Source organism: Pinus tabuliformis, chromosome 7 (assembly GCF_031772625.1).
Source record: "Pinus tabuliformis cultivar Carrire ecotype Pingquan chromosome 7, CPIR1, whole genome shotgun sequence".
Taxonomy (NCBI): Eukaryota; Viridiplantae; Streptophyta; class Pinopsida; order Pinales; family Pinaceae; genus Pinus; species Pinus tabuliformis.
In genome coordinates, this window is record NC_142293.1 from 1,570,481,508 (window position 1) to 1,570,500,306 (window position 18,799).

General features: G+C 39.8%; 1 protein-coding gene across 1 annotated transcript in view; it reads right to left on the bottom strand.

Moving 5' to 3' along the window:
• LOC149254062 (uncharacterized) overlaps nucleotides 1-18,799 on the bottom strand; it is a 165,477-nt gene that overhangs the window by 96,868 nt on the left and 49,810 nt on the right. Inside the window, 1 exon segment of the mRNA XM_089460063.1 lies at nucleotides 2,351-2,508. Within this exon segment, the coding sequence (XP_089316189.1) occupies nucleotides 2,351-2,508 (158 nt within the window).

Sequence of the window (18,799 nt, forward strand, 5' to 3'; positions counted from 1 at the left end):
GGTTGAATTCTTATTTTATTTACACTGCGTCCACAGGGTCGAATTGCCCCAAACTCGGCTGACTTGCCCCAAACTCGGCCGACTTGGTGAGGAGGTGAAATATGACTCTTTTTGACTCAAAATATTTTTTCTTTACATGATACAAAAGCCCAAGAAGGATCTAATAAATATTACAATGACTCTTATGACTCAAGAAAACCCGAGAAGCCTACAATGGAGACTTTGACCTAATAAAAGGAGCATGAAACTCATGCTTCAAAATAAATAAATAAAATTCTTCTTTTACAATAAATAGATAATGATAAAGTACAATAGCAATTACGAAGACCGACCATAGTTACATTTTCAACAGGTTGGACTCTCAACATTGCTTTCACCTCTGCATTGTTGCCATTGCTTTCACCTCTGCATTGTTGCCATTGCTTTCCTTTTCCATCGTATTTGGCTATAAAGACACACTAAAATGTTTCACCCCCTCCAAACTGCTTTCTCCATCAGAATTTCTGTAAACGGTAACTCAAAAAGGATTCAAAATAATGGTGGTTTTAGTCTGCTATTTCTGTAAAACATGTTGTTACACTGCAGTTGTCTTTTGCTGGCATCACCATCCAGCAAATTCCTTCCAGCCCACATGTACACCCATATGTATGTTGATGTCAACAACTGCAAACTTTACCTACAGCACTACATCAACCTGTCTGTCAAAACACACCACCATATCTCCTCCTAAGCAAGCCACTGTTGGTGCCAAGATTTACTCACCCGCAATGCCTATCCGACCTGATGTGTCTCACAGGGGGCTATGCCTAACATCACACATTTCCAATGCAGTTGAGCCTGTTGTGTTACACAACATACTAATCCCAGACTGATGCCCTCCCTCGCCAACCTCCTATCTCACGCACACCCTTGATGTCAAAGTAATAAAATGTCAAATGATTTAAGCCTCATGCCAAAAATTGTCTTCTCCAACTAACCTGCTACAAAAGAGGAAACCCGTGCTCTCATTGAAAAGAGGACCACTCTAAAGAGACAAACCTCATTATATTAAGACATTGTTATGATTTTTTACATATCATTACTTTATTACTAACCTAAGACATATTTATTAACAGTGAACACTACTAACAATCAAACACAGACCCTCCAAACATGAAAGTAAGGTCTTCTAAAATTCCATTAAGTTCCCAGCCCTCTATTCCTTCCCTCAAGGTCCAGATTTTATGCAGGGAACTTTCATACATGGATCAGACCTTTGACCATTGGGATCTAGGTACCTAGCTACTGACACTGAGCTATGCATACCTAGGGTCAGCGATTGAGCTAACAGGGGATCCGCACCTAGCAAGGGAATAGGCACCAGCTCAACTTTAATTGAGGGAACATGCAATTCACACCGAGCCATGGAACAAACACTAACCCACCTTTGGTTTAGGGAACAGGCAAGCACCTACATGCACTCAACCATTGAGGGAACACATTCTTCTATACCAACAGGGCTTTGGGAGCAGAAAAGCACAAGACAAACTTTAATTGCATGTTGCAAAAGGGGTAATTATCACCTTTTTACTGAAGTAAGTAACATGAAATATCACCCACTAGACAATTTGTTCTATTACATATTTCTCTATTTTCCCAGGAAACTCATTTGTCGGGGATCCATCATGCAGGGCAAAATTGCCTAGAAATGGAACTTCCTTACCTGCAGTGAAACACAAATGATAACTTGCTTCAGCTGTAGTTATATATTATTGCAAGTACATGCTGAATGGAACACTGTAGAAGAAAAGCATATAAAAACAATTCTTTGTGCATATTTATGGACTGAACCATCAAAAACAGATTAAAACCTAGAACAAGTTTACCAGACTATCATAATTTAAGAAATTTTGATTAGAGTTAATAAAACAGTGCTAGAGGATCCACTCAGTCACTCTCGCATTATATTTGGATTTACAGGACAAATGTTCCACCTAGTTATTGAAAGATATATATTTTTATCATCAAATGACCAAATTATAAAGTTTCTGTATAAATTCTTTGGTACAACTATTGGAATCATGCAAGTAATTTACAGATTAAAAATGAGTGCCTCCTTCGGAATCCCCTCGGAATCATCCCCCAAACGTTACTTGTTACATGGACGTTAACACACCCAATGTTCATTCCCACATCCGAGTACCAGATATCATGTATGCCTTGAAGAAATTATACCAATTCAAATGCAGTTCTTTCCTGAATAGTAAGCATGTTTTCTGCCGGCAGGAGATGATAGATAACAAGTCATACGTAAATTGCCAAATGTGCAATCATTCTACTCAAAACAGCTAACAAAATCATTTCTCTGTACCTGAGGATAGGCTCAAGGGAAAGCTTAGCCTGCATGTGCAACCGGCAAAGGAGTTTTGATACAATCATTTCCTTGTGGAGCAAAACTTGTGGTAAGGTTTGCACCACTGGCATCAATTCTTCATATAGAGAAATAAATTCTGCCGCACTATTCAGTTCCTGGTTGACAATAAAGAGAATAAACAAATTATGATGGAAATGGAATATACAAAACAATTAGGGAATCAAATTGTCAGTGAGTGAAACCCCATCCTGTGTATAACAAAAATGATATTTTAGTTAAAATTAACTTTTGCCAATAAAAATTGACATAAGTGGAACGATAATATTCCTTGTACACATCTTTGCCTGCTTATACTATGTTTTGTACCATAAATGCTCAGAGATATTTAGAGGTTTATCTTTTGCAATATGACAAGAACTTCGACACAAACTTTCTCTTAAATTACATCTTTAGAATTCAAATCCCTTAACCATTTTAGTAGAACAACAATTTATGTTGACCATTGCAATCCTTGAAAAAAAACCCAATGCTGGAATTTGAAGTTCATCATTTCAAACATATTTCTTTCAATTTGCCTTTGCTTATGTTTTCAAATAACTTTTACACAAAAATGCAAGGCAAAAATAAATTAAGAAGTATCCCAAGCCATTTATGAAATCCCAGCCAGACATTCTGGCTGAACATATTTCATTGAATAAGGAGAACGTATCCATCAGTAATACTAGTTTTCTCTTGTGCAATGTTTTTGAGCTAAGAGATTATTTTCTGATGAATGGTAAAGAATTCCCATTTGGTTACTCCACGTTTGCATGTGTGTGAATTTGCTTCCTCAGAAGAAAGATAACCTAAAGTCTTCTTCATTGTATTAGACAGTTGAATGGTCTTGCTACTGTATAGTCTATAGGATTACCCCTAATATTTTAGTTCTCATTCATTTAATTAACGTAGGACAAAATGAAGATAATAAAACACCTATTGCTCTCTCGCCCTACCTAAGGTTGCTTGGGAGCGGGCGCGGAAGTAGGAAGCGGATGTGGGGAGCGACATTTTCAAAAGCTCTCGGGTTGGAAGCGAATTTTATATAATATATATTTGTATATATTTTGATGCATATATGTCAACAAAAGCATGTAGAATGATGAACTAGTTATGAAAAGCATAAAAACATGGATTAAACCATATAACATCAATCATCTAGTAATTACAATCTTCATCAACCACAAGTCCACAAGTTACAACTTTTCATTTATATAGCATGTAAGGGTGCACATAATCGGGAGCATATTCAAGAGAAGGGGGGGCGCTCCCCCGCAACCTTGATCCTACCAAGAGTAAGAAAACGAACACCCTCAAACCCAAAGTCTTCAGGACGAAAAGTAGCAACATTGTTACATGCTTATGCATGATCAACCTCAAGCAAAGCAAAAAATGCAAGTTTTCTTACATCATGGGGTTTTCACACAAATTCACTTTTCCAAATGTAAGAAGCTTGACCAAACTTCAAGCTTCACAAGATGAAGCAAAGTTTGTTAGATAAAATTGTCATAATTACAACTCAAACTTCATTGTTGGGACTAGCTTGACTCACCAACAGCTTGGTCGTCTTGGCTTTAAAGTTGAGATGAGCCTAGTCTTTCCTCTCTAGAAGTACAATAAAGCCTTTCTTTTTGTAAAATACATCTCATATTAACAACAGAATATTTACAAATTTGAAAATAGGAGGGTAGATAAAGTGCAGGTACAGTAAAGGCTCGGTAGTAAAGTGATGTAATATTGAGTTATTTAATGTAGTGGTTATATTGTTAGGTATTTGCTGTTAGAAATCATGAGCTAGAGGATCTACCGTGAATTCTTCAACAAATGCACATTCAATCAGAAAAACAAGCTAAAATATAATAGCACCCTAAGTAACATGGCATGTCCTCCCCCCATGCCCTAATCGCAGGTCACTAGTTTGACTCGTGTTGGACATTGGCCCAACTGGTGTCCCAAAATTTGAACACGTGTCCAAAGAAAAAGCATCTTAAAATCACTCTATTGCCCCATTCTCACACAATTAAGCTACAAGTTTGGAGCTCTCAAAGGTTTTCATAATATTGAGTTATTTAATGTAGTGGTTATATTGTTAGGTATTTGCTGTTAGAAATCATGAGCTAGAGGATCTACCGTGAATTCTTCAACAAATGCACATTCAATAAGAAAAACAAGCTAAAATATAATAGCACCCTAAGTAACATGGCATGTCCTCCCCTCATGCCCTAATCGCAGGACACTAGTTTGACTCGTGTTGGACATTAGCCCTACTGGTGTCCCAAAATTTGAACACGTGTCCAAAGAAAAAGCATCTTAAAATCACTCTATTGCCCCATTCTCACACAATTAAGCTACAAGTTTGGAGCTCTCAAAGGTTTTCAAGTGCAGCTAAGGGCAGTTAAGCAATGTTAGAAGGGATTCCATGTGTTGGGAACTACATTTGTTCATGCCCTTTTAATGTTATTTGAACACGTGTCCAAAGAAAAAGCATCTTAAAATCACTCTATTGCCCCATTCTCACACAATTAAGCTACAAGTTTGGAGCTCTCAAAGGTTTTCAAGTGCAGCTAAGGGCAATTAAGCAATGTTAGAAGGGATTCCATGTGTTGGGAACTGCATTTGTTCATGCCCTTTTAATGTTATACAAATAACGATAATGTTAAATTCTTAAAGTAAAAGGATGAAAATCCTAGTACCTAATTTTTAAACATTACCATTAATTGACTTACCATGTTTGAGAACGGTTCCGACCTCATTAGATTTCAAATGGAGAAAGTAGAATTTTAGATCCCACTCAAAATCCAACAAACTTAACAGTTTTCAAGATTTAAAAGTTGGGGGGATTGCAACATTTCCATCGCAGTTTTTCATGTATGAGGGTATGGAACTAGCATTTAATTAATAGGACCAAGCCCTGTATGTACCTCGATGTTGGTGGCATTGATTGTTGAACTCCTTTGTCATGACCCAAGTAAAAATGTAGCCATCACTCAAGCAAAATCTCGATTTGACAAGTTAAGTTTTTTCTATCTTATTTTAATGCATAGAGGGTCATAATGATTATGAGAATCCCAATATAGGCAATGATTTTGATGATATGTAGTACTAGTTATTTGTTGTAGCATGATCTTTTTTTACTCTACAAGCCAATTAGGGCCTCTTTGTTGATGTATTTTTGGTTCAGAAATGGATTGCGCTTAGTGCTATTTTGGTTATAAGCATTAGCAATATGATTGAATTTGTATCATCATCATTTAAATGTTTTGTATATTTCATATTTTATATGTAATTCACTAATTTGTTATATTTTCTAATATATATTATAAATATATAATATATAACATGTCCTTTGTGTCATGTTCCAAGGGGTCATCGTGTCACATGTCAGATATTCGTATTTTCGGGTCCTTCGTGTCTCGTGTCCTCATGTCGTGTGACTTAGATAGTGCCTTGTGAGAAAAGAAGATAAAACCATTAACATGAGAAACACAACGTATAGTGCCCTAAGTTAAAGAATGAGAAAACTCACTTAAATGAGATGATTACATATGGTGTGACTAGTGTGTATTTGTACCAATCACATACAATTAAAGTGCTAGACCCAAGCAAGAGAATAGGTTGACCTCACTGTAAAATTCTAAGTCTAATGATGGGTGTAACTACCCAAAGGTTGACCCATAAAGGAACCCAACCACACATAGTAGGTTGGCATGTGCCCACAAATGACAATTATTCGAAATATCTCAACTTCCCCCTAAAGTTGAGCAAGGGGCATGTTACTGCTCAATTTAGCAAGGGTCCTAGGAGGGGTTCTAAAGGGACTACTACTAGATCAAGTGGGATACAATGGGACAAGGACCCACTATCACCTCAGTCGATGTCCCCTGCCCTTTACAGACTTTCACTGATGGGAGGAGTCCTGGCATAACGAAATCACTAGGGAAGATGAATCAATGATAGGATAGGTAGTGATTTCTAGGGACCATTCACAAGAGAGGCTCAACGAATAGGGTTTGTTTTCTTTAGAAGCAAGGTGAAGGGCTCTCTAACAAAGGCTCAAGGGATGCCTAGACCTAGGGATTAGAGGTATTCCTTAATGACGGATGCCCTAGACCTAAGATTCCTTTTCGAAATAAGGTTTCTAAGTGGCCTTGTGAGATAAGGAATGACAGAGATGCAGGAACACAAAGAAGCCCAAGAGGACCCAAGCAAAGCCTAGGGTTTCAGGTGAGACTTCAAACAAAGGCCTAAGCCAAGCAAGGGAGAAGAAGGGATCAACAATTGGTGAATTGCCTTAGAGTTTTCTAGCAAAATAGATCCCTTTGAAGGCCGCAAACCCAGAAGGACCAAGAACCAAAGGATTTTGAAGCTAGGGCTTGGTGTATCTCATAAACCGACTGTGGGAACAACTTCAAATTTGGAGGGCATGTGGAGGACACACCAATGCAGTTCCTAGCCAACTCGTTGAGCAAGTGCATTTGTTCATGCCCTAGCTAGGTCGTCTAGGGTTAGGGCAGCAAAAATGAGGAAAAGAGAGATTTTCAAAGAAACCACCAAAGATTGAGATCAGTCCCTAGCCAATTTGGAGAATGGAGTCAAAGTGAGTTCAATTTTGAGACGTTTGACTTATCAAGGAGCCTTATTGCAACTTCGCATGCCCTAGATAAGCATCTACAAAGTCTCAACAAGGATTTATTCTTCGTTGTGTATATTTAATGGAGTTTCAAGGTCAAAGTTCAATACCCACCCTACAAACATTTGATCTTCTTGCCAAATTGAATAACATATACAACGAGCCAAGATTACATGTGATTATGAATTTTGCATCAACAATTAGGGTACAAAAATAATCCAAGCATAGCGTTCCATACATTAGACAAATTACATGAAAAAATCTGCATAAGAAAAGCACTTACATGACAAGAAGATTATATCCATCCATTAGACTTGCAAAAATGAAGCTCCAAGACAAATAACAAATATCCAAACATCAAAATGCACCAATTGATCTCCAATTGCTCATCAGTAGCAGGTCGGAATTCTTTTTTACAAAGAGATACCAATCCAAGTGATGATGAGAGGTGAAATGATCCTCTCTTACACACTACTCTAAGGAGTTTGAATGGCTAAATTAGGCCTAATGATGCCCCTAACAATAAAATAATGTGCAAATAACAACACTTTGGTGACAAACCCACCAAATAGCTGCATAATAAGAATAATCAGCCTCTCAAGAGAGCTGAAATGATAAACAAGTAGGTAGAAGGGTGGTTGGAAGGCCAAATGAAGTCCAACATGTGCTAGAATGAATAGAAGGGCTCCAAAAAATAGTGATGAAGGGGATGGCCCCTTGATCTCCAAACAAATGACTTGTGGTGCTCCCAAGTGGCTATGGGGGTACAAAAGCATCCTCATGGGTCTCGAACTGAATCGAACAAGCATGTATCCCATATGCAAGGGATGGAACAATGATCCAAGCCCTTCCTTGTCTCCCAAGGTGAGACAAAACCCCATTTGGCCCCTAGACCAACTGCTAAGTGTGTGGTGCAAGTGTGTAGTCGGTTGGGCAAGGTGGTCCAAGTGCATCATCATCATCATCATCAAATAAGTCAGACACAAGCGAGCAATGAATGGTGCTAAAGGATCCCATGGCATGGCTATCTTCTCTCTGTTATGGTGGAGGTCCATGGCTCTCAACGCACACCCTACAAATGTGAATATGACCCTCTAGAGAGCTTGGATGGAACGAACAAAGTTCGTTCTTCAAGTTAAATACTCCAGAAGATTTGGAATATAAATATCTCCATTGAGATACAAGAATATATATTAAAATGTATAAATAAGGATGATACAATTGAGAGTGAGGGGCTTGCTTATATACCAAGCAGGTGTCCCTTTATGAACGGTCATGTCTCCTTAGACATGCTTTTTTGTTTAACTAATTATTACTTATTTACATATTATTATGTTTATTATTTATTATCTATATTTATTACTTTTACATAATTATATTCATAACATTGCCTTCCTCTTCAAAAAGCTTTGTCCTCAAAGCTTGTTGATGGAAGGGCTTGATCTCTTTTTCTACTACGAATGTCTTCTCGTCTCGGGACAGTCATCCTTGTCGATACAAGTTGATATGATCCTTGGAGTGATATATAAAATTGTCGCACAGAGGAAGGATATGACCATCCTAAATTAATCTTTTGATTACTGGAAACTTGCGATGAACTGTTATGTTAAAATTGGCAACTAGGGAAAAACTCCATGTGGATCACCTTATTTATGACTTCTGATATTTTTCCTAGATTCTTCTCATCAAGAGGTGTAGGATTGATCTAAAGATCATCCCATTTTGATAAGTATTTATGGAGATATGAATTTATTTTGATTATGGACAAATTATCAAGGTCGGCCAACAAACTTATGTAGGCTCAGAAGCCCAACAGTCACGTCTATTCACCCTCAACATTTGCATATAAATACAAGGAGCCTTCTCCTCATTTGGACAATTCATTCACTCATCTTCTCTCTCTCTCTCTCCTACGCATAAAAGGAGCCTCTCTCTCTCACACGTGTGGCTGAAAGGAAGACGTCCTAGGGCAAGGAAGACGCAGAAAGGAGGACGCTAGGGCAGCAAGTCATCTCTTTGACCAGCGTTGACCATCCAGAAGTGCGGATTGGGTGTGGTTGCCTCTCCTAGGCAGGCCGCAATTTTTGGCACGAAAACCAAGGTGATCTGACCTCTGGTTTGACTAGTGTTGACTGCCCTAGTTTAAGGCTGCAAGTTGAATTTAGAAATCTACAAATTCACTATACTTTTGGGGATTTTCAAGGGCTGTTTCTTCAGGCTGTTCGAGGACAAGTTTACCAGAAATTGACCAAGCATTTTAGAGGTCAATTTCAACTAGTTTAACCAAGTTTGACTTTGCTGATCTAGGGTTTGCTGCTGCTGATATAAAATTACAGAATTCAGATTTTGTACTATTTACCTCTGCTAAACTATTGAAGATAAAAAAGGATTTGATCAAAGGGTTTCCCCGCATTGGGGTTTGTCCCTGGCTAGCCACCACAACTTGTGTCTCTTGTCTTGGCTTGTTTTCTGTTGATCATTTAATGTTCTATCTGCACTTTACTTAATGTATATGTGATTGCTAATATGTGGGTAATAAGAAAAAAAATAAGTAAACTACTCTAAGCGTAGAACATACCATAATTTAACATGGTATCAAAGCTGAGATGAAGACAAAGCCCAAGCAAGAGCAATCACCGAAGAGAAGGTTGACAAGGCAATCTGAAAGAAATCATGGGGTCCTCAACACACTTCCCTGTTGAAGACAAACTCCGTGAAAAGTCTGACTATCACGGATGGAAGATGTCTCTCGATCTAACATTCGAAGAACAAGAAGTGTTGGACCATGTGAGAGGCGGAATTGTTGAGCCTCCATCAAATGCATCCACTGCTGCTAAGAACAAATGGACCAAGGGAGAATTCAAAGCAATAAAGATCATCCGGGACACTATCAACAAGTGCTTGGTGGCCTATGTTTCCGAGCTGAACACCTCCAATGAAATCTACGATAGACTGGTGAGTTTATTTAAAGTTAATGATGTAAATCAAGTCTTGTTTCTTAGAAATAAGCTGAAGGAAATTAAGAAGGGCAAAGATGAGAGTATGCAAGCATATTTCTTAAGGATCACCGAGATCAAGAACGATCTCCTATCTATTGGAGAAGTAATTCGTGACAGAGAAATGACACTCACAAGTCTTGGAGGACTATCATCTAAATGGTATATATTCAGGACTACTCTTCTCAACAATAACGTAATTCCTGGATTTGAGGAATTAATGGCCAGATACATTCAAGAAGAAACAAGGATGGAAGAGCAAGAAATGCCCATACTTAAAGGTCATCCTCTGCCTTTTCTTGTCATACTAAAAGAAGAAAGAATTTCAGGGCTAAATGCAAAGGAAAGGCTGGACCAAAGGGTGGAAGAAAAGGACAATGTTACAATTGCAATAAAACGAGTCACTATGTAAAGGAGTGCCCTGATAAAAGGGACTCACATCGAGACGATGATCAAAATCTCTCAAAAGGCAATCAAAGGAATCGCAGGGCAAATGGCAGAGGTAAAAGAAGTGTCAGAAATCAAGGAAGAGGACAACCATTCAAGAAGGCAAGAAATTCCAGGTATGAATCTTCAAGAAGGCAAGAAATTCCAGGTATGAATCTAACACTGTTAACAATAAGCAAGATGAATATCATCTACCAACAACTCTAGCTACTACTGCTCCTCCGGACTCGCTGGGAAATTGGCTTATTGATAGTGGTGCTTCAAGGCATTTCACTGGTTACAAAGAAGCTCTCTATAATCTGATAGAGAAGGAAACCAACCTAGAAATTGTTCTTGGACATGATTCAAAATATCTCGTGAAAGGCATAGGAAACGTCACTTTTCAATTGAATCACGATAATACCATCCACTTACAAGATGTATTATATGTACCTGATCTCAAAAAGAACCTGGTGTCCATTTCGGCAATGGAAGACAAAGGCTACAAGGTGGCCTTCAGCGATGGCAAGGTATGTGTTATGGAAAAAGAACTTTAAAGATGCTTTTACTCTTGGGTTTCGAGTTGATTCATTATATCAGATCAGAGGAAGTCCCCTGGGTGTCATGTCTTGTGACACATCTCTTCTGTCCGAACTATGGCATCAGAGGTTTGCTCACCATCATTATAAAGCTCTACCCGATGTAAGAAAAATGGTCACCGGGATGCCGGAGTTCATATTAGAGCAAGAAGGTGTATGTCTAGGATGTGCCGAAGGAAAGCTCAAAAGGGGACCATTCCCCTTAAGCCAAAGCAAGACCTCCGATATATTGCAGTCGGTTCATTCAGACATATCCGGTATCATGCTTGTGAACTCCTTGGGAGGATATTTATATTACCTCACCTTTACAGATGATTATTCTCGCAAGACTTGGATATACTTCTTGAAAAAGAAGGATGAAGTGTTCTCCTGGTTTCGGCACTTCAAAGCCCTGATTGAAAATCAATCCGAAAAGAAGATCACGACCTCAAGGACTGATAATGGGACTGAATATGAATCCAATGAGTTTCATGACTTTTGCAAAGAGGCTGGCATTAAGAGGGAGACTACTACACCATATACTCCTGAGCAAAATGGTGTGGCAGAAAGGAAGAATCGTACAATTGTGGAAGTTGTCCGTGCTATGCTCCATGATCAAAGACTTCCAAAGTTTCTATGGGCCGAAGCTGCAAATACTGTCGTATATGTACAAAACCGATGCCCTCATCAAGCATTGGGTTCCAAGACTCCCGAAGAAATGTTCACCGGTAAGAAACCTAACGTATCTCATTTTAGAATTTTTGGAAGCCCTATATATTTTCATGTGCCTAAAGAGAAAAGGAATAAATTGGGTGCACCTGGAAAGATAGGAATCTTCGTGGGCTATAGCGAAAATACTAAGGGCTATAGAATCTATGTAGTTGGTCAAAGGGAAGTCGAGATCGGTCATGATGTCACCTTTGACCGAGATATGGCTCTTAGCAAAGTAGACAATCTTCCTACTTTAAGGGGATCTAAAGAAGCTGACACCAGGGAATTGAAGGAAAAGGAAGATGAGACGATGCCCAATGTGGAAGAACCTATGGATCCTATTGATCCTCCTCCGCAAGAGCCTTCCTCTTCTAGGAAGAGGCCTTCATGGCTTAGGGGGACACTTGATGAAGCTGAAGGACACATTGCACCCAGAGGAACCTTCCGTGAAAGTAAGAAGCCGAACAGGTATCAGGGATACCTGACCATCATGAGCACGATCATCCAAAATGAGCCTTCGTCATTCACAGACGCTGTCAAGCATCAAGTATGGAAGGATGCTATGACCGAGGAATATGAGTCCATTATGAAAAACAATGTTTGGGATGTGATCCCTAGACCCCAGGACAACGTAGTTGTCACTTCAAAATGGCTTTACAAGATAAAGCATGCAGTTGATGGAAGTGCGGAAAGGTATAAGGCTTGTTTTGTCGCTCGTGGCTTCTCCCAGAAGGAAGGTAGAGATTATGATGAGATATTTGCACCTGTTGCCTGATATACCACCATCCGCTCAATCATAGCCCTTGCTGCTTCGCAAGGATGGAACCTACATCAGATGGATGTCAAGACCAAAGAGGAGGTCTATGTGGAGCAACCGGAATGATTTGAGATATATGATCGAGAATCTCATGTATGCAAGTTGAAAAAGGCCCTCTATGGGCTAAAGCAAGCACCTCGAGCATGGAACATTGTTTTAAGAAACGGCCGTTTCGAAACCGAAACGACCGGGTTGATCCGAACCAATACCATTTTCTATGACCCGACCTTTGGAACGGTTCGACTGGCCGAGTCAGCCAGGCCGTTTCCGTTATGACTCGGCCGAGTCACAAAAAAATGCCCAGGCACACGTCAAATTGCGATTTAATAAAATTTTAATGGATTTTTAAAGTGTTTTTTGGTTGGTTTGGACTCCAAGCAGTTATATGAATTTGCTAAATGATTTTTGGGGTCCATTTCCCCCTCTCAAACCCTATTTAACACACCCAAGTGCTCTCATTCACTCACAGCAATCTTATGCATTTGAGTGAGAGTCTTCTTTGAGAGTTAGTGAGCAGTTCTTGAGCTTGTTTTGGAGCAGCAGTGAGGAGTCTTGGAGGAGCATTGTCGCTGGAGTGAGGAGCTTCTTGGGCAGCCATTTGGAGCAGCATTGAGCAACTGATTCTTGGAGCAAGCTTGAGGAGGCAGTTTGTGCCTGGAGGTATTTTTTTTCACCTCTATAATTATGTTTTTGCTTAGTAACTTTTAGGTGTTGTTATCACCCCAAGAAACTCACCTAGGTTGTAAATCAGTGATGCTCAGGAACATTACAAATTCAACAATTATGGTTGGATAAGATGATGGATAAATGGAGATATGCTGCACATTTAAGCCAGATAACCACTCCTACTATGACTATCCCCAGACATGGGTGAAGACCCCCAAACTACAAGGCTTTCAACTACCAACTACTCACAGTTTAAGGTAAAGGTGATGATGGAGAAGACTAATTACACCAGCAGATACACAGGACCCTGTGATGGCCAGCTGCAACCAGTTAGAAGATCTGTAGAACTATTATTTAACACACAGGCAGGATGACAGCTCCCTGAGGTCAAAACAACAGCAATCTACAAGAAATTTCAATGGACCACTAAATTATAACATAGAGGTGGGATGACAGCCCCTCTGATATTAAAATCCACAGCACATCAAACAAATGCAAGCAGGCACAGCCTGGAACAAGAAAGAGAAGTGGAAAGTGAGCATATGATAGCAAAAGAAGCTTGTATTAGTGAAGATCAAGACCAGAAGCTACAGGTCTCATAGTATTTACAGTCTCCAGAAGTTAAAGGCAACAACAAAACTATCATTCATCAAACACTCATCAATCCCACTACATCGGTTTTTTCAGTATATATGGTGTCTCATTACACAATCTCCCTGCTAGCTATGCGTGGAGGAGCCCATAAATGGTCACCAACCACATTTACATTCAGGAGTGGGCCTCTGGTACAAATCTCGTTGTGCTGTAAATGGATTTGACCCCTCTGTTGCTCTGCAGTCCTCCTTTGAGCAGGTGGCGTGAAATACCAAAGGAGCCATAACCATTGAATGCACTGATCTGATAAACGGTGTCCTGCTTCCTCCTCGGCCATACTTTTGATTAATGGCAGCTGCTGAATCATTAAAACGGCTCAATCATGACTGTTTGGCTTTAAAACAGTGAAACGCTGCTACATTATTCATTCCCGCCCATCACTGTTTTAACTTTGGCTTTAAAAGGTGTCCGTCAACCGTTGATCTGCCCTCAAGAAATTGAACGGTTGAGGTGAATATCGGAAGCCCTTTCCTCACTATCCTTTATGTCCCGATAGAACGGCTGTTTTGGAAACGTACTGAGGACGCGTGGCCTAGTTCTATTGCATCGGGCTCGTTTGTACGAAAACCACTTGCTGGGCAAAAGCGGTCCGATAAGGTTGGCGGTTTTCTTTATATTTGAAAACACATAAAACTGCTGCAAAACACGGGAAATTTGCTTTTGGCGGACCTGAATCATATATATATTATGTTTTAGAACCCTTTCGGATCCGAAAACCCATCGCAATCGCACCCACCAGGCATCCTTTGCATTTCTTTATATTTCATAATACATAGAAAATGCGCCCAAAACCAATGAAAATGGCTTAGCGCGGACTTGAAATTTTAATAAAAACCATTTATAGTCCCATCGGGTCCAGCCCATCGGGTCGCAACATAACTCATGTTAAAGCCCGCCCCTTTGTTATCACCGATAGCTATACGCCGATAGCGATATCGGCGATCGCTCATCGCAAACATAAAAGCCCCGATTTCTTTGATAATGCCGATGCGGTATTGCTGCGGACCCGAAAATCTATCAAAAAGGATTAATACCGCCGTCGGGTCCGGCCCATCGGGTCGCAAACATAAAAGGCCCATGCTCCATTGTAAATGCCGATAGCGATACGCCGATGCGATATCGGCGATCGCTCATCGGCGATGTATCATGTCGCTGCCGCTGCCTCCCCCGACTTGCGATATGCCGACGCGATCTGGACCGTTGATCGGCCAGATCCAACGGCTGAGATTGATGCGGATCCTTAAGCCTGCGCTTTTGATTTTTACATGGTTTTTGGGGTATTTCCACCTCCCGATAGTGTATTTCTGCCCTCCAAAGGGCTTTCCCCTTGCAATTTTTTCGATCGGTGGAAGACTTTTAGCCATAATTTGAGAATTTGAACAGCAACCATGGATCCTTTGGCATATTTATAAGTGTAATTGCAGCCTTTGAGAGTGTTTGAATCCATTTTTGATGCTTTTGCACAGCAAAGCTAACACTGGCTCCTTCTGGGGATGAGATCCTCCCTGTGAGGTCTCAAGAACCTGCAGATCAATGCCTTTCAGCAACAAACAAATTAGCCAAAATTCCTAGTGTTCCATTGGGCATGGAGTCTACTACAGCTATACTAAAAACTGATAAAAGCAGAATATTTACAGCTTTTAAGGCCCAAAGACCTTAAATCACATAGTTTTTCAAAAACCGCCCATTAACTGGGCCATCAAAGACTGGTTCTCCTTCCATACTTTTCAGTATGAAGGTATTGTTCCCTTGAATCTGTGAAATGATGAAAGGGCCTGTCCAGAGAGCATCAAATTTCCCATGATTGCCTTTCTTTTCTTTAAATGCATCCCATTTCAGAACCAAATCCCCAACCTGCAAATTATTCCTTTTTGCCTTCTTGTCAAAGACTTCCTTGATCCTTTGCTGATGTGTTGTAGCTTTTTCAATCAACTGCTCTCTGATCTGATATAATTCTGTTAAATCAGTGATTCTATTGGCCATAACATCTTCTTCATTCTGCGTTGTTTGGAGCAACTTTGCCACAGAGAGGGTAAGTTGAATTGGAAAAATAGCATTAGTACCATATACCAGCTTGAAAGAAGAGCAGCCTGTAGATCTTTTGATGGTCACTCTGTCCTCCCAAAGTGCATATTTGAGCTTGGCATCCCAATTCTTCTTATTTTCCTCTAACAGCTTCTTAATAATCCTGATCACACTTTTATTAGAGGATTCTGCTAGACCATTCCCTTGGGGGTAATAGGAGGTGGAATGAACAAGTTTAATGCCCATTGAATCACACATTTCCACCAACTGTTTTGCCTTGAAGCCTGCTGCATTATCTGTTATAAGCTTATGTGGGCAACCAAATCTGCTGAAAATGTTTTCTGATAGGAATTTCATGACCACATTATGATCAGCCTTCCTTGTTGGGATTGCTTTAATCCATTTTGTAAAATAATCAGTGGCAATATCCACTTGTGCTGGCCACTGGAGTGTGGGTTGATTTCACCAATGAAATCCAAGCCCCACTGCTGAAAAGGTCCTTTTGCAATTATTGGCTTTAGAGGCAGGGATTTTAACTGCTGCTTACCTTCAAATCTTTGGCACCTGTCACAAGATTTAACAAAAGCAAATGCATCAGAAAATAAAGAGGGCCAATAGTACCCAGCTCTGAGAATCTTTTGGGCTGTAGTCCTCCAATAATGATGTCCTCCACACATGCTGTCATGGAACTGCTGCAAAACTTCTATTGACTGTTGTTTATCCAGGCATCTTAAAAGCACTCCAGATGGATCCCTCCAATAAAGCAAGCTACCATTGATGCAATATTTCGTTGCCTTGAGCTTTAACGTTCTTGCTTGACTTTGAGAAAATTCTGAAGGAACTTCTAGCTTTAGCAGGAAATTAATTATTACAGCATACCAGCTACATGAAGCTAGGTTCTCGGCCACTGACTGTCCTCTCTGCGTTTCAGCTGTTTCATGCTCTTCTATTTGACCATTTTCTGCTACATTGAACAAGAAATCAATGTCCAAAGACCTGCAATTTTCTTCAGCCAACAGTTTAGCAAGCCCCTGACCTCTTACCAGCTTGGTGAGCTTTAGCTCTATGTTGAATTCTATCATTTTTGCAATCCATTTTGCTCTTTTTCCATCAGCATCACGCTGCGTTAAGACATCCTTTATTGCAGCAAAAGGCACATATGCAACTATTTTGGAATGCAAGATGTATACTCTAAAAGCTTTCAAAGATTTGATAAGAGCATAAGCCTGCTTTTCAATAATAGCATACTTCAGTTCAGCATCCCTCAGATTCTTGCTAAAAAAGGCCATTGGATGCTCTTGACCTGCTTCATCTTGCTGCAACAGGACAGCTGCAATGGTATCCTTAGAGGCAAATGAAAATAGGTGAAACTCCTTGCTATAGTCAGGGCTTATTAAAGTAGGGGCTTCCACAATAGCCATCTTAATGGACTCAAAAGATTTTCTGGCCGCATCAGTCCATTTTACCTCTGCTCCTTTTTTCAACATGGAGGTTATGTGCTTAACCAGCTCTGCAAAATTAGGAATGAACCTCCTTACAAAGTTAATTTTGCCAAGAAAAGACTGTATGTCTTTCTTTGATCTTGGAAGAGTCAAGGCCTGAATTGCTTTGACTCTTTCTGGGTCAATTTGAACACCTGCAGCAGACACTACATGCCCCAACAGTTTGCCTTCTTCCAAAGCAAATTGGGATTTTTTGGGATTGAGTGAAATTCCAAATTTCCTGCACTTTAAAAACACCTTTTTTAAATGTTGTAGATGATCATGATGGCTGCCAGAATAAACAGTTATGTCATCAAGATAAATTAGCACGAATTTATCCTTTTCACCCACAAAAGCAATATCCATAGCGCGCTGAAAGGTGGCTCCAACATTCATCAGCCCAAATGGCATTTTGGCATACATGAACGTGCCCCAAGGAGTGGTAAATGTTGTCTTCTCTTGATCATCTGGATGCACAGCGATTTGATTAAAGCCTGAAAATCCATCTATAAAAGACATTACTTTGGCACCTGAGACTTGCTGCAACAAATGCTCCATTTTTGGCAGGGGATAGTTATCCTTTTTAGAGCATTTATTTAGATTCCTGAAATCAACGCACAGTTTGATTTCTCCATTCTTCTTCCTCACAACAACCAGATTGGCCACCCATTTAGAATATCTGAGAGGCACTATAATCTTAGTAGCCAACAGCTTTTTAATTTCTTTATCAACCAAAGGAAGGAGCATAGGATTCATTGGTCTCAGCTTCTGTTTGAAAGGAATAGTGTCTTTCTCAAGCGGAATTTTATGCTAAATTATATTCCTGTCATATGTTTTCAGATCATTGTATTCCCAAGCGAACACATCAGCAAATTGCCTCATTAATTTGCAATATTCAGCACTCTGATCAGCAGATAAATTAGTGGACAGATTTATGAATTTGGGCTGACCTGGATTTCCTATATCATGCTTACAAACTGCAGACTGATCTTCTTTTTGGGCAGCTTTGTAAGGCACATCATTGTGGTCAAACAATCTCTCAAGAGGAATTAGACCCTTAGGGATATGGTTACTAGGAAGCTGGACTATGCTATTCTTGCCAATTTTATTTCTAAGTTGGGCCTTGGGATCCTCTAACAAAGCATCATTATTTTGGTCAATATGCATTTCAGAGAACTCATCAATGACTTGAAGGAACCTATTTAACTCATCATCATCATCAAAAACCTTCCAATGGTGGACATTATCAGGCACAAAGGGTCTATACTTCATTTGTACCTCATAAACTAGTTTGGGAGGCGATGGAGGGATGAACAAACTAGCAGAGACAGCAAGGGAATCAGCAAGCTGATTTTGGGCTCTAGGAATATATGAAATGCAGAAAAAATCAAAGAACTCTTTGACTCTCCATACCTCATCTCTATAA